Raw genomic sequence first — 14,723 nt, 5'->3', positions numbered from 1 at the left:
TCAAAATTATTTTAATCAGAAATGTTGGACACGATAAGATTAAAAACGAAAACAAAAAAACAAAACTTGACTTGACTTGCAGTTGAAAGGAAAAAGAAACAGAAGTTGAATTGCTTGGGTGGATTTGTATAAATATAGCAGATATTCCAATCCATCTCTACTCAGCAAAAAGCTGACTCTTCTTTAAACTTTCTAATTCCTTCAAGAATAACAGATTTTGCTCTTCTTCATAAAAACCCCAAAAAAAAGGTTCTCATTAAAACCTCTGTTTTTTCCTGTATTTCTAAAATTCTCTCGGAGGTGCAATTTTGTTTTATCTTTCCCCCTCTCTCCCCCCCCCCCATTTTGTGTTCTTTCGTATTTTTCTGGGATTTTTTATAATGGCACTTTGAGTTTAAATTAGTCAAAGGCTTCTTCTCTTTTGGTTGGAGAGAATCCCAGAGGAAGAAGAAAAAACCATGGGAGCTATGGCTGTTGAAGGTAAACCATTGATTTACTTCATATTTCTCGTAAAGATTTATATTTTTGTTAAGAAAATGGATCTTAATGTATTCCTTGTTGCCTTCCAATTTTCTGTTATTCTGGGTTTCATAAAAAAAAAAGACTCATTTTTTTTATTCCTTGTTGCCTTCTTTGTAACAAAAACAGAGAAGAAGAAGAACAAAGAGAGCAAAGAGCATCAAGAGATAGAGCTTCACAGGAACGACTTAGGCCTTGAAGATTCATCATCATCATCTCCAATAGGTGTACTCGGAATCACAGTTACGCCTGACAGTAGCAGCAGTAATTACAGTAGTTGCAGCTCGTGCTCGTCTGACGATAAATCATCATCATCATCGTCTCCATTTTCAGTAACTCCTAATAAAAACGTTTCGTCTTCTTACCATGGTCTTCAATGGAACAAAATGATCGAATCCATCAAGAAGAAGTCCATTAGAAGATTCTCAGTTTATCCCCTAGTCGCAAGTTACGAACTAACCCGTAAAAACTTGCGGCGTAAGCAACCAAAGCTCTCTCCCTGTGAGAATGGCTTCCCCTGCGAAACCTTCTTCATGGCTAAACCTTCTTGGCGAAACTTCACCTACGAAGAGCTCGCTGTAGCCACCGACGATTTCAATCCTGGTAAAGACAAAAACTCCAAACCTGTGTTCTAGAAATTTGGTCTGAGAAAATCTGAGTTTCTTGATGTAAAAGTCTTTTGTTATATTTTTTTGGTTAGAGAACATGATCGGGAAGGGAGGACACGCGGAGGTATACAAAGGGGTTTTGCCTGATGGTGAGACGGTGGCGATCAAGAAGCTTATGAGTCACGCCAAGGAAGAAGAAGAAAGAGTGAGTGATTTCCTTTCAGAGCTTGGGATAATCGCACATGTAAACCATCCAAACGCAGCTCGGCTTCGCGGTTTCAGCTGTGATCGCGGTTTGCATTTTGTGCTTGAGTACTCTCCACATGGCAGCCTCGCTTCTATGCTCTTTGGTAATCTTAAAAAGTCTCTCCCATTCGTACTGAAAATCTTGTGTCGACAGACACTGTTATGTGATCTTGTCTGTTTTGATCTTTTTGTAGGATCAGAGGAGTGTCTGGAGTGGAAGATAAGGTATAAAGTGGCTCTAGGTATAGCTGATGGTCTGAGTTATCTTCACAATGTTTGCCCTAGACGGATTATTCACCGTGACATCAAAGCTTCTAACATATTGCTCAGCCGAGATTACGAAGCTCAGGTAATTGATTCTGACCTTATCTCTGAAACGTTTTCTTGGGATTATGTTGGATTTAGAACCATGAACGTTCTCGTTTTTTTTCAGATTTCGGATTTCGGACTTGCAAAATGGCTCCCAGATAACTGGCCTCATCATGTTGTGTTCCCCATCGAAGGAACATTCGGGTAAAAAACACAGAAAGCGTTTAAAAATTATAGATTTGATGATCAAAAACTAAAATCTGATTTCATTGGCTGCTTTTTTTCTTGTTTCCTTCAGATATATGGCTCCAGAATATTTCATACACGGCATTGTTGATGAGAAGATCGATGTGTTTGCCTTTGGAGTATTGCTTTTAGAAATCATAACCAGTCGACGAGCTGTTGATACAGCAAGCAGACAGAGCATTGTTGCATGGGTAATGCATCTCAACTCTGTCACTGTAAATTTTTTAGAATCTCTGTTTTTACCTTTCTCAGATGTTGGTGTGTCTTGATGATAAACAGGCAAAACCTTTTCTAGAGAAGAACAGCGTAGAAGACATTGTGGATCCACGGCTAGGAAATGAGTTTGATCCAACAGAGATGCAACGGGTGATGCTAACAGCTTCAATGTGCATACATCATATAGCCACAATGCGACCTGACATGACCCGGGTACGCTTTTTATCGTAATCTCCCCATCTTCACATAGATCCAAACCAAAATCAAACCTTTTGAGCCAAATCCGATCTTCTGTTCCAACTACACAGAGCTTGAGTGTCGGTTTTTAATGTGAATTCTTGTGCAGCTGGTGCAGCTGTTGCGTGGAGAAGACGGGCCAGGTGAGCTGCAGAAGAAGCCATGTGAAAGAGCAGTGAGTGTGAACGCGTGCGATCTACAAGATCACACTTCCTCCTCATACCTCAACGAACTCAGCCGCCACAGGCAACTCCTGATGGAGTGAGTGAGTAGAAGTAATTCAAATCAACTGTGAATATGTTAACAAAATGTGCTCATAGGAAAGAAAGCTTTTGTTTTCTTCGTCTCTTTGGCCTTTTTTTCTTTTTATTGACTGAGTTTTAGTTCTTGTTCTTCTCCATCCATTGGTTGCTTCTTTTATTTCCCCAACCAAACTGTGAATATCATCAACAAGAGGCTCTACGTTGTTTCCTAGTAAACTTTGTTAATCGCAACCAAAAGAGCTTGATACAAAGTCCATTGTTTATCTCTAGTTCTTCGTCTCTGAAAAGAAACGCAATTCAGAAACAGAAACAGAAACAGAGCGCCATTCGGAGAAAAATATTTCATAAATAGAAGACACAGAGTACGCTACGGATAAGCTGATAGATACAAAAAAAAAGATAGAAACCAGAAACCACCCCTAATTCCCCAAAACCTATCACTTTCAGCCACCGAGTTTACGTTTAATACATAATAATGACCCCAACCTTTTTCCGATTCTTCCACTTTTCAGTTCACCCCCCAATCTACTCTTGCCTAAAACAACAGTTAATGAAACAAAAAGAAAACGAAAGAAAGAAAGAGAGACGCAAGTGAGATTTTTCAGATCCTTCTAGTCAGCTTAAGGGTTAGCCAGAATCAAGAAGATGAAGATTAGCGCAGTGAGAACGAAGTTGTATCCCCTTGAAGATCTCAAGGATTAAAACTACAACCAAATCACATGATTGATTTTTTAGTAAGACTGATTAGGCCAGAGGAAGAACTCAGCCGGATTTGGCGCCAGAAGTCCCATTGATCCTTGAACGTTGGAGTTATTATTATTAGACCCGGTCGAGTCAGAAGCTGCATTCGCCGGAAAATGCTGGAAGAAGTTCTGTTGTTGCTGTTGCTGTTGCTGTTGATGATGGTAAAGAGCAGCTGCTTCAAAAGGGATCCCACAAGGAATCATTTGTTGAGACTGAACAGCTGAGTTAGGACAGAGAGCGAAGTTTATGCTACTGTGATTAGGAGATGACTGAAGCTGAAGCTGTTGCTGTTGCTGTTGCTGTTGTTGCTGATAATGGTGGAGTTGATGATGACCGATGACTGGTTTCTGCTCTGATGAAGCAGATTCTAAAGAGAGCTTAAGACGTTTTGCTGCTCCACCGATGGGAAGTGCACTCTTCATGATGGCTTCAACGTCGTAACGGTTCATCTCAAAGTTGGTCACAGCGTTTATTCCTCTGAATTTGATCGCTGCTATGTCGTATGCTTCAGCTGCTTCCTCTTCCGTTGCTATAACGCCAACAAAATAGATTAATAAAAATCGGAACTGTAACTAAGTAATCAAAGTTTATTGATCGACTTACCAAAGGTTCCGAGGTAAAGATCTTTGTTCCCGGCAACACGGCCAATCCTTGCTTGCCAACGTCCTTGTTGATGATGCCTTGTCACACCTCTGTATATCGAAGCTCCTCTTGAGAATCCGCTACTCTTCCTGTATAATATCAAACTCGGGGTTACTAGTGGAGAAAAAACATAAAATCATTCTATTCAAGAAATGGTAGTGCTTTTTCGATCTTACCTCCTAAGGGAAGCAATGAACTCTTGTTTGGTCATGTGCTTCATTTCCTCTAGTTCTTTCGAGTAGTTTGCGATCTGAAATCATTGGAACGGATTAGTAAAGAGTGACCAAGATATATAAAAACTAGAAACTGATAAAATCAGAAGAAGAGAAACAAGGTATTTACAGGGAAATTGGTGGTAGCAGTAGCATTCCAATATTTAAGAGCTGCTAAATCGTAAGCTCGAGCTGCCTTATCTTCTTTGTCATATCCACCTTAATGATTCACAAAACAATTATTATTAAAGGCATGTACGTTATTTTTTATTGCTCTTGTAAGAACTGACTAATTGAGATATTGTTCTTACCCAAGTACACTGTTGATTTAAGCAAAGCCAATATCCATCAATGGCGCAAACCATATCGAGGTACATGCAAAAAAGGGAAATAATACAATACTTAGCCAACGAAATGACGAATACTAGTTAAAGGAGATGTAACAAATAAGAACTAAAAAAAGTCTAACACATTTAGTCACACATGCACTGGTTACTTAATGCAAGAAGATCATGTAAAGGAAATTAATTATCATCATCATATTAAGTTTAAGAATTTTTTCCGGATATTGATAACTGTCACAAAGCAAAAGTGAATGAATTTGAAAACAAACAAGAAAAGAGAATGGAAGTTTTGGATGTGGTCAAGCCCTAGATCCCCACTCCTTTGGTGGTGGTACTTACTGGTGGTAGCCCAAAGCAAAAAAAAAAATAAACATAAAGCAAAAGCTACTGAGAATATTCAGACTTTGCTTTGTTGATGTGAACACTACACATAAATCAATCTGACACCTTATGGACAGCAGAAACACTACACATTGAAAATTTATTTTAATTTGAAATTCCTGAACTTTTTCTCCACTGTAAGGAACATCATGTTTTGCATTCAATACATAACCAAAATCAATCTCTAATCAAACCCAAGTACTCCTCACTTACAAACCCTATAAACCTAAAACTGAAAAAATAAAAACAGTCCAATGGTCTCAAATCACATGCCTACAAAACATCAAATCGTATATGCTTTAACACAATATGTGTAGGTGAAGAGAAATGTGGGGAGTAGAGGGTCAAAGTGGGTCCATAAACATGTCAATCAAAGAAACAGAGATTGCATCATATAGGCAATGCCATGGGGACCCATCTTATGTACCTTTAGGCTTTAGTATGTGTGTAAATGTGAAATGGAAGGATTTTGAAAGGAAAAGAAATGTAATAAAGACAAAGGAACAAAATGGCGGCACCCTTCTGCTAAATATATGAAAAATCAACAACAACAAATATATATATATATATATATCTTATTTTTCCCGAGTCCTGACTTAAAAGTATTGTCAAGTTAAAAACTTTGGCTCCCCTTCACAAATGCAAATCACCAAAGTTCTATCAATCATCATATAAAGAAATAGACAGATCAATTATAAAAAAAAAAAGGTAAAGCTTCTTTTGAATCTTGCATTCAATTTTCTTTGACAAACTCTTGTCCTATAGTTCACTCTTCTTAATCCCTTCTAAATCCCACTTAAAGACATGCTTTGAAGCGATAAACCAGAGTGATTCACAAGAAAAAATATAAAACAACAACAGAAAACCACACGGATTGCAATTCTTGATGTCATGAAAGATTGTAATAGTGATGAAATCGAAGGAAAAAAAAAACAATTGAAATAAAAATATACCTTGACGTCCTTTCCTGGCCTGACCTTCTCTCCTACAGCTATTATCCCATAGATGAGCTTCATATCTTCCCGTCCATCTATGTCTGCATCAATCAAAAATTACATTAATACTTCCATTTAATAAACAAATCAAAACTTTAATAAATGTCTTTGACTAATTGACCATTGCCAATGGGCAAATCACATCCAACTCAAAAATCCTAATTATAATTTCTCCTTACCGAGTAACTCCTCTGTAAATCGAAGTCCTTTGTCCAAACGTATCAGCGATCTTCTTAGTAGAACAATCAGATGTTTCCACCGCCACAACAGGCTTCTCCTTCTCAGAATCCGTCTTCTCGCTGTTGTTGTTGATTCTCTCACCATTGTTACTAACTCGGTAATGATGATCAGTGATCTGATTACTATCATTACTCCTGCGATTAGCGTTGTTAATGTTAACCCCGAGTGACAAAGCTCCTCCGGTGGCAGCTCCACCGTGAAAACCTAGCTCCGGACCAGAAGATTCGACCACGTGTCCTAAATACTCCCCTGCGAGATGTGTCCGTCCGATGGAGGCTGAGTCATCGACCTCTGAACCGGAGTTGGTAGAGAAGGCGGTTTGAAAACCGGCCATGGCTTTGTAATCGTGGTTGTGGTCGGAGTAAAACCCGGTTTGGTGGTGGTGACGTGGATCGTAGATTTGAGTGAGGGAAGAGTCTTGTGTCTCGGTTTGGCTGTTATCGGAGTAACGGACGATTGAAGAAGAGTCGCCGAGAAAATCTTCGAGCTTGGGGATGTGATTCTGTGATGAATGGTTTTGTGGGTCGACGAATGTTGTTAGGATTGTTGAATCCGCCATTGAAGCTGCTATCTGAGCTTCTTCTTTGAATAATTCCTGAGGCTTTTGATTCGTCCAGCCTAAAATATCAACACAGATTAAAACTTCAGTAACTATGAACTAGAACAAAGATTTCCCGGGAAAATGAAAGCGAGAAAAGAAATGGATTTTACATCCATACCCAGAAGATTGAACTTGAAAAAAATCTCCTTTTTAGTTAAAATCAAATAACAAAGATCACGAGAAGTCTCTATTTACCGTATGAGAAGTGAAAAAAATCTCTTTTTTAATTTTCTTTGCCTTTCTCGGGAAACAGACAAAGTCAGAGAGAAAACACGAGGGAGGCTGAGTTCAGCAGCTCGGTTATAGGGATAAGCTATGAAGTCGGTTACTAAAGGCTATACTTACACCTCTACATACAAACGACACGAGCATGTACTGTGTAAAAACATCCACAATCATTCGTGTTTCGTTCGTACATCACAACAGAGATATATGAAATTTTTCCCCGAGAAAACAAAAAGAGAAAAGGAAGTGAGAGAGAGAGATAGTTTACCATAGAAATTATCGAGGAGATAAGGAGAGGAGGAGGCGGCCGAAGAAGCGTCATAAGACACAAACTGAGATTGATCAGATGACCTCAACATCTCCATTGGTGACAGAGAAAACGTTAACCAGTTCGTCATCGGAGCCATCAAGTTTCTTCTTTTTTATATATATATTCTAAAAAGAGTATTCTTTTGCTTTCTCTCTCTTGTTTGTTGTTGTTCGTTCTTCTTCGGTACAATCCTGCTGAAGAAGATTATATTTTAAAAAAAAAGTAGTAAAAAAAAATCAGGAAAGAGAGAGAGAATGGAACGCCTACAAAGTTCTATTTGTGATTCTGCGGAAAAGGACAAAGAAGATTTAAAGAAGAAACCCAGAAAAAAAGGTTGTTTTTTTTAACAAGATAAGAAAATACACAAACCTGATCAAGCGTTACACTAAGCTTTCAGAAACTTCTGCATTTGTGTGAAGAAGAAGACTATGAAATACTTGAAAAAAAACGATAATCACGAGGTATTTTTTATCAGAAGATCTATCTATTGCATGTCTTTCTGAAGAAAACAATAAAGTTTGAAGCTTATGAGGAGATTCAAGTGAGCAAATGCATGTAAACTGTTGTCTGAGATTTGAATGAAGAGAAAAAGACGATGAAGCCAGAAGCTCTTAAAGGAACGTCTGAGACGTATACTTATAAAGAAAGGGAGAGATGAAAATCGTTTTTAAAATTAAAAAATAATAATAATAATAATAATAATAATAATAATAATAATACATTTGCAGTAGAGAGAGAGAGGGAGAATGTGCATGTAAAGAGATAGGAGAGAGAAAGAAAAAAAAGTAGAGCGGTTTCTTCTGTGTCGCCCGGCGTAATACCGGAGGGGATTTCAGAGAGAAGGATATATCTATTTTAGCTTTACCTTTTTCTTGTTTTGAATTTGTTTGTCCGATTATTAAAAAGGTGTAAGTATATCCCCTCTTCTATCTTATGACTAAATAAATAAGTCTAATATATACTATTGACCTTAATTCGTTTTGCTATATAAATTTTGATGGACATCATTCATTTGTACAATTGTCTTAAACCTTTGACTAGCCAGTTATGTGTAGGTTAATACTTTTATTATACGCTAATACATTTTTAAGTACATTAAACATATATAACCAAAAATGAGAGCTTTTTCTTGGGTCGGCAGAAAAAAATGAGATCTATTTTTACAAATGTCACTCTAATTTTGGGGAAAAGAAGACTGTTACTTTGTCGATAATCTTTTTTGAACTGCATGAATCAATTGCGTATTTTGCAATTGAAAAGTACTAATTAATTTGGTTTAGATTTGATATATTTGTTTTCTTGTTTTAATATCACGGTTTCGTGGAAATAGTGTTTGTGTGAAATCCAAACTCCAACGTGTTCGTGCATTATGTTTAGTTGCCCATACCAAAGATCCAAACGATATTTGACTCATCATCGGTCGAACCAATTAAGCGAGCCAAACCGCGAAAGCGCAAACGTGAATATCCGATTTAGTTATTTTTGGTGGTTAATGTTCCACCATTTAAGTGTGTTACAATTGTAAACTATGATCTGAAGATTTGGCATTCTGGTATATAAACTCGGGTTAGAGAAACCATAATCAATTCTACTATTTCACAGATCAAAGAGATTCCAAAATCATTTTTTAACATACGTGCTTTTAAGCTTTTATATCGCCTACTTGCTCTCAAAAGCTCGCATTACATCTTTGATACTCAATGATTCATTCCAGTTCCTAGCAAACGACGTGATTAAATCACGACTCCAACTTTAGACGAATTTCTTCTACTTATATTTTTTGTTTTTCGATCCTCTAGAAAATATAGATTGCGTATTATTGTTTGCTAAAGTGTTGGAACTACTTTAGAAAAAATAGCATATAATGTTCAAAATATTTATTATTGTCGTTTTTTCATATTTGATTTATAATGTTTAGATTCAGAGTAATGTGTAAAAGTTTGTACTAGTGTTCGTACTAGAACTCGGTCCACTAGCACAAGAAGTTTTAAGTAAATCATCTTTAGTACTTTATGCAATTCAGTTTGTTATTAAATTATATATATCATTTTTCAACTATACATGGTATTTTAACAAACAGACATTGTTATTTATGGGAAAATTGGAAGTTTCAAAAATTGACAAGTAATTGGACACTAGATAAGAGTGAATTTTCTATGGAATCATGTTTATTCAAAATTAATAACAGTAATCACCTAACGTTTAATGCGTGACTACCAAACTAATACAGTCTAATACTGACTTGATCATTGCATAACCGTAAAATGATTTTTGTTTCTGGATTTAGCACAAGTTTTTGAATTAACACAAAATGTAAATATGAAAACCCTGATAAAAAGAACTAAACAAATCAAATTTCGCTATAAATATTTATAGATTAGAGATACTATAATCGTGAATTCTTTACATTTGAATGTAAATATAGTACTTCGCATATATAAACTATTTAATATTTTCGTTTTAATCGAAAACCCGACTATACCTGGAAAAAAAACAATTGTTTTGTTTTGGTCCTCTTGGAGGTGACTTTAATAGCACTGCGGGGGAGAAATTTTGTCCAGAACAAGGTCGCAAAAGATCTGGGAGGTGATGTTCAATTTACCAAATCACCCCTAAACTCCAATATCCGAAAAAAAAGAAAATAAACCACTAGCGTTTTCACGCTCTCCACTTGTCGTACATGCATTGTAACCCTTTCTTCTCTTTTTTTTTTTTAACCCACCCAGCCTGATTTTGCTCTTTCGGGTCGGGTTTCTCAACATTTTTTAACTCGTCTACGTTTTGTATTTACAGTTTAACCCCTCCTCAATTAATATTTACAACTTCGGATTCTCGTATTTCTGATTTATTCCGAAACTGTCATATACAAAATGAATACATTTACTTCATTCATTTACTTCATTCATTTACTTCTAACCTTAAACCTACTTATTCATCCGGGATACAGGTCTTGCATGATGCATCAGTTATTCATACTCATTCAATTTTACGTGAATAAACAAATTTTAATTTATATTATTTGATACTAAAAATTTAAACCATAATAGAGGCGATATATAAAACGTTTCTAGTGATACTAACTAAATTAGTAAGGACTTTCTGCCGTGATATTAATAAGACAAAAACTAGGTTACATGGTGAACTTTGTTAGATTATATACTATTTAGTGTATTTTAAAACATTATTATAAGAGATAGTAAGTTCTTGATATATGAAAGCCTCACACCTTGCATGTAAATTAATATGATACGAATAATAGGGGTAAATGAATGTAAAGTTTAAGAGGTGTAGTAGAATAGCTGAGTATTTTAAAAGGACGAAATATTACCTACACCCTTTGGGTCAAAAGAAAATGGTCAAGTCCCCGGTAAAATAAAATTGGGCTGGTTAAAAATACATTTTCCTTGCATATACATATACATAAATCTTTATCATTTTATAAACACCCAGCCAAAACTAATTAAAAAAAAAATCGATCGAAAGCTTTCATTCTTATTAGGGTTATTTAAAATATTGATTCTGAAGAAGTTGAGAGATCGAGAAACAAAAAGAAAAAGGCTTGTGGGGAACAACCCGCCAGATGAGGAGGCGGGTTTCCTCTGTAAAAAACGAAGCAAATGAGAATACTTATTTTAAGGGGGGAAAAAGGAAGGCCCAGCAATTAAGGCACGTGATTAGGGCTTTGATGTCGTATTATTTTATATCTAGAGCATTTCGTATCCTATACTTCTACTTTATTGAACCTCCAATATCTTCAAACATTCACTTTTTAATATATACTATAGCTCGTATCTCCAAGAAAATAATAACTTAAGTGTAGTATGTAAGCAAATATCTATCGTCCCTTAGTTTTTAAACAAATATCTACGGTTGTGTACGTCGAGCGAGTACAATTTTACCATGTTACTTATTTTTCTTTTTGGTCATTTTCCCAAAATTTTCAAATTAATGTATAGATAACTCTTATCAATTAATTTTACATTACACTGCAACGGAATTGGCTTCCTATTGCTTTTTATGTTTTTTTTTTTCATTCTTTCCGACCTTAGCACATTTTTGTAAATGTTTCAAAAGTTTGCACCATTAGAAATGGAAAACTAAAAAGAACGCATTTTCTACCCTATTAGTCTCTATATACCGACTATAATACATAACAACCATAATTCGATAGGCAATTAATATAATCACGATCACCTGTTCCAGTCAACACATGCAAGCTTGCAATTTTGACGTACCAATCATGAAAAAGAATAGACTGTTCCCATTTTGTCAATTAAATTGAACGCGGTACGTCGATATAAAGAACATCCTCTTGTTGACAGAAAAAAAACATATTCTTTGTCTTGATAGATCGAAATGAGATGATATAGATATGACTTATGAGGGGGAGTAAACGTTGGATACGCTCGATTAGCATTAATTGGTGGAATATTAATAGATTAATTAATGATGATAATGTGACTAATGTCTATTTCTAATGGATGGACGTGTGTGAGTCGATCCACCTATATGGTTTGGTTGAGTGGCTTAATTCATATAAGAATGAATGATAATGCATGTGAGCCAGCATGCCTTTGGATAAGCTAGCGGACACAACAATGGGGGAGTATCGCTCCGTTGACCAAAGGGTTGACCTAATATGGATTGTTGGCATGCTTCGGTGGATTTGGTCTGCTCTCGACTCGAATGTGTTGATGGACAGTTTCGCGATATATAAATGATAATTTAAAATCTAATTGTTTTTATATCATATGCTTATAGAATATTGGTTTTGATATATATAGTTATATATATATATAGTCATAAATACGAAATGATGGTATATTTGATATAAATATTCACATCTTACCTTTTATCAATTTTTATCACTAGAAAACTTTTTTTTAAATATAGAAAAACATGCTAAAAACCTTATGCTCAGTGATCCTTTGACAAAAAGTTGATGGCCAATCACGAATTTATCAAGTATATTGTGTACAAATATAATAAGCATAAACCGTAATCAGAGATTGTCGTTCAGACTCAGACGGAGAAGTTAAGTGAGAACTGTCGAAGCAAAAGTGAAAGAAAAAGAAAGAGAGAATACGTTAAAATTGTGTGATATCCTCATGTTGATTTTTTGTTTAATTGTAACGGGGACGTGGCCTCTCGTTAGTGTTCTGGCCAGAGTGAAGTGGCATTATAATCATTAAAAGGTTTTGATGATACATTCGGTTACATACATAAAATACCTAAACATTTATCCTCACTTATTGTTGTCCTTATACTCAACTCAAAGTCTTTTTTTTTTTGTTGATTTTTAAAAATTATTTTCTCTAACTATATATATATTTGTCCCTTTGGAAGACTTAGCTTTAAAACCTCTTAATTGCATGTGAGATCACACGTGGGAGTGGTCACACACCTGCCCCTTTTGTACCGATCATGTTAACCCTTTGACGATAAAAAAGAGCTCAAAGTTCGTATATACACACGTATATGTATATTATTAGTTCAATTGTAACACCGAACACGTATAAATAGTAATATTCTCTGCAAATCATATTAACTTGCAAGTGCCACGTCATCACACGTGGCTGAATCTAGCAACTTGAGAGGATGAACACATGGTTCCACACTATCTTCCTCTTTCCCGTTTTGAGTGATTAATAGTAAAATAATGATATGTTATGGTATGCTATGTTACACGTAATTAGCTGTATATCATATATCGATCATATCCCAGTTTCTTTCCTCCAATAGTATATTCAGTGTTCGTTGAAAATGACCAAATATATTCTTTTTGTTATGTGTAAGTGATATTATCAAACGGCCGATTCCATTCTGACTTCATGTTATTCAAGTTAAATTGATTTAAGAATCAAAATAAACTCCAAGATACTTTATTATGATAGGTGACTGTTGCAAATGCTTTTTGATCAGTATGATCTTATACTACCGGTTAATTATTTCTTATCGTTGATTTATATTTCCATAAGCTCTAGCTATGTTACAGATCGATCATCCAGTATATATCATTTAAGTTTATAACATACATTGAACTGATGACAAACAACAACGTAGAATAGAACTGGTATACCAAAATACATGTTTTGTATAGATTGGTAGAAAATGTAGTTTGTTTTTCAACATAAGAATATAATACAGTAGCAAAACAAAATTTAACACCCAAAAATAGTATTTATCACGAGATTTTTCGATTGGTTTTTCCAAAACAAATTCCACGAATTTTGATTTTTGATAAAATAGTTTTGATGACTAAAATCCGTCGGAAACTCTTCCAAAAATATTATATATAATTATTATATAAATTTCAATATAGCTATATAGCCATTTAAATAATGTAACCAATAAGTAAATATAAATAATATACAAGGAAAACAAGAAGCAATGTATATAGTATTTTTACAAGAAGAAGCATTGTATTATACGCTAAACACTTGGTTAGCCCTTGTAAACATTATTATACGTATAATAATCTTTCAGCCATATGATAGGAGTAAAGGTGTGAAGGATGTCAATAATATGAACAACCTTAAAGATCTTATTAATTTTTGTTCAAATTGTTAATTAGCTCTTAAAGAGTCTTTACCAACACAGACTCTCCTAATCATCATCCTTATCTTGGATACCCAGCAATTTCTTAAAATAATGCAACAATTATGATTCATCTAAATTAATGTTGTTTTATATAATTTGGGAGGTCCAATGACTAGTGCTAAGTGTATCAGTTGCTTTTGACCTTTGACCGAGGAGGCACGTGCGCAGCATCTTTTGATTCATAACGTTTCTGGTCGAAGATTTCGGTGTTGCACGTGCGACCCTGTCCTTCCTTGTATTATCTTAATCTCTCATCTTTTGTCTTAATCTCCTTAACCAAAACCTTCTCTTTAATTCTTTTTGTTCCCCCCAAAAAATATTACTTCTTAAAATATTTCCACTTTAGCCTTTGTCTTTTTAAAAACCTTTAGGATGTTTTGGTTGTATTAGGCAAACTTATAGGGGCAACGACCCACATTTTAAATGGTGGAATTTTGATTGTTTGATTTGTACAGAAATTACGAAGATTTTGTATTTAAGCAGTCGGTTAATATATTACATTGATCAGTATTCGAAGTTTGTATACACCACCACTAATAATTACATAAGGAATGAAAAAACAAAACTAGAAGAAACAAAATCTGTAATGAACCAAAATAGAGAAATAAAGTGATATCTTTTATATACAACCGGAGCATTTTAGAACAAAATACAGACTAGATTCAAGGTACTTTTATTATTTACAAAGCACAAAACCCGAATTTTGAACATAGTTATTGATTAAAATAAATTTCTTTTCTTATAAAGTTTGCCTACAATCTAGCATAACGTTAATCTATTGAGTT

The 14,723-nt window shown here is 35.0% G+C and overlaps 2 protein-coding genes across 3 annotated transcripts; one reads left to right on the top strand and one right to left on the bottom strand.

Moving 5' to 3' along the window:
• Positions 1-182: 182 nt before the first annotated feature.
• LOC18017453 (receptor-like cytosolic serine/threonine-protein kinase RBK1) lies at positions 183-2,873 on the top strand. The gene is made up of 8 exons (XM_006399487.2): positions 183-480; positions 649-1,122; positions 1,220-1,477; positions 1,568-1,722; positions 1,807-1,886; positions 1,981-2,119; positions 2,208-2,357; positions 2,491-2,873. Exons 1-8 carry the CDS (start codon positions 459-461, stop codon positions 2,644-2,646), a joined length of 1,434 nt encoding a protein of 477 aa, XP_006399550.1. The 5' UTR covers positions 183-458; the 3' UTR covers positions 2,647-2,873.
• Positions 2,874-3,001: 128 nt separating this feature from the next.
• On the bottom strand, positions 3,002-8,013 carry LOC18017452 (AP2-like ethylene-responsive transcription factor AIL6). Of its 2 annotated transcripts, none has more exons than XM_024156197.1 (9): positions 7,708-8,013; positions 7,297-7,532; positions 6,142-6,820; positions 5,921-6,003; positions 4,554-4,562; positions 4,373-4,461; positions 4,207-4,280; positions 3,992-4,119; positions 3,002-3,917 (listed from the first exon to the last, which is right to left on the bottom strand). In XM_024156197.1, exons 2-9 carry the CDS (start codon positions 7,433-7,435, stop codon positions 3,376-3,378), a joined length of 1,743 nt encoding a protein of 580 aa, XP_024011965.1. In that variant the 5' UTR covers positions 7,436-7,532; positions 7,708-8,013; the 3' UTR covers positions 3,002-3,375. The 2 variants fall into 2 exon arrangements, with proteins under 2 accessions (XP_024011965.1, XP_006399549.1); XM_006399486.2 differs by having other exon boundaries at positions 7,297-7,529.
• Positions 8,014-14,723: the final 6,710 nt, after the last annotated feature.

The sequence above is a fragment of the Eutrema salsugineum genome, unplaced genomic scaffold (genome assembly GCF_000478725.1).
Source record: "Eutrema salsugineum unplaced genomic scaffold, Eutsalg1_0 scaffold_2, whole genome shotgun sequence".
Classification (NCBI taxonomy): Eukaryota; Viridiplantae; Streptophyta; class Magnoliopsida; order Brassicales; family Brassicaceae; genus Eutrema; species Eutrema salsugineum.
This window is presented reverse-complemented; position numbering and strand designations above follow the sequence as displayed.

Excerpts from the sequence above, each read along its gene's own strand:
- LOC18017453 (XM_006399487.2), top strand. The coding sequence starts at position 459 with ATGGGAGCTATGGCTGTTGAAG. Across the intron at positions 1,887-1,980 it reads CCCATCGAAGGAACATTCGG|ATATATGGCTCCAGAATATT; the intron begins GTAAAAAACACA and ends TGTTTCCTTCAG. Across the intron at positions 2,358-2,490 it reads TGCGACCTGACATGACCCGG|CTGGTGCAGCTGTTGCGTGG; the intron begins GTACGCTTTTTA and ends ATTCTTGTGCAG.
- LOC18017452 (XM_024156197.1), bottom strand. The coding sequence starts at position 7,435 with ATGGCTCCGATGACGAACTGGTTAACGTTTTCTCTGTCACCAATGGAG. Across the intron at positions 6,004-6,141 it reads ATTTACAGAGGAGTTACTCG|ACATAGATGGACGGGAAGAT; the intron begins GTAAGGAGAAAT and ends TGATTGATGCAG. Across the intron at positions 4,120-4,206 it reads TTCATTGCTTCCCTTAGGAG|GAAGAGTAGCGGATTCTCAA; the intron begins GTAAGATCGAAA and ends GATATTATACAG.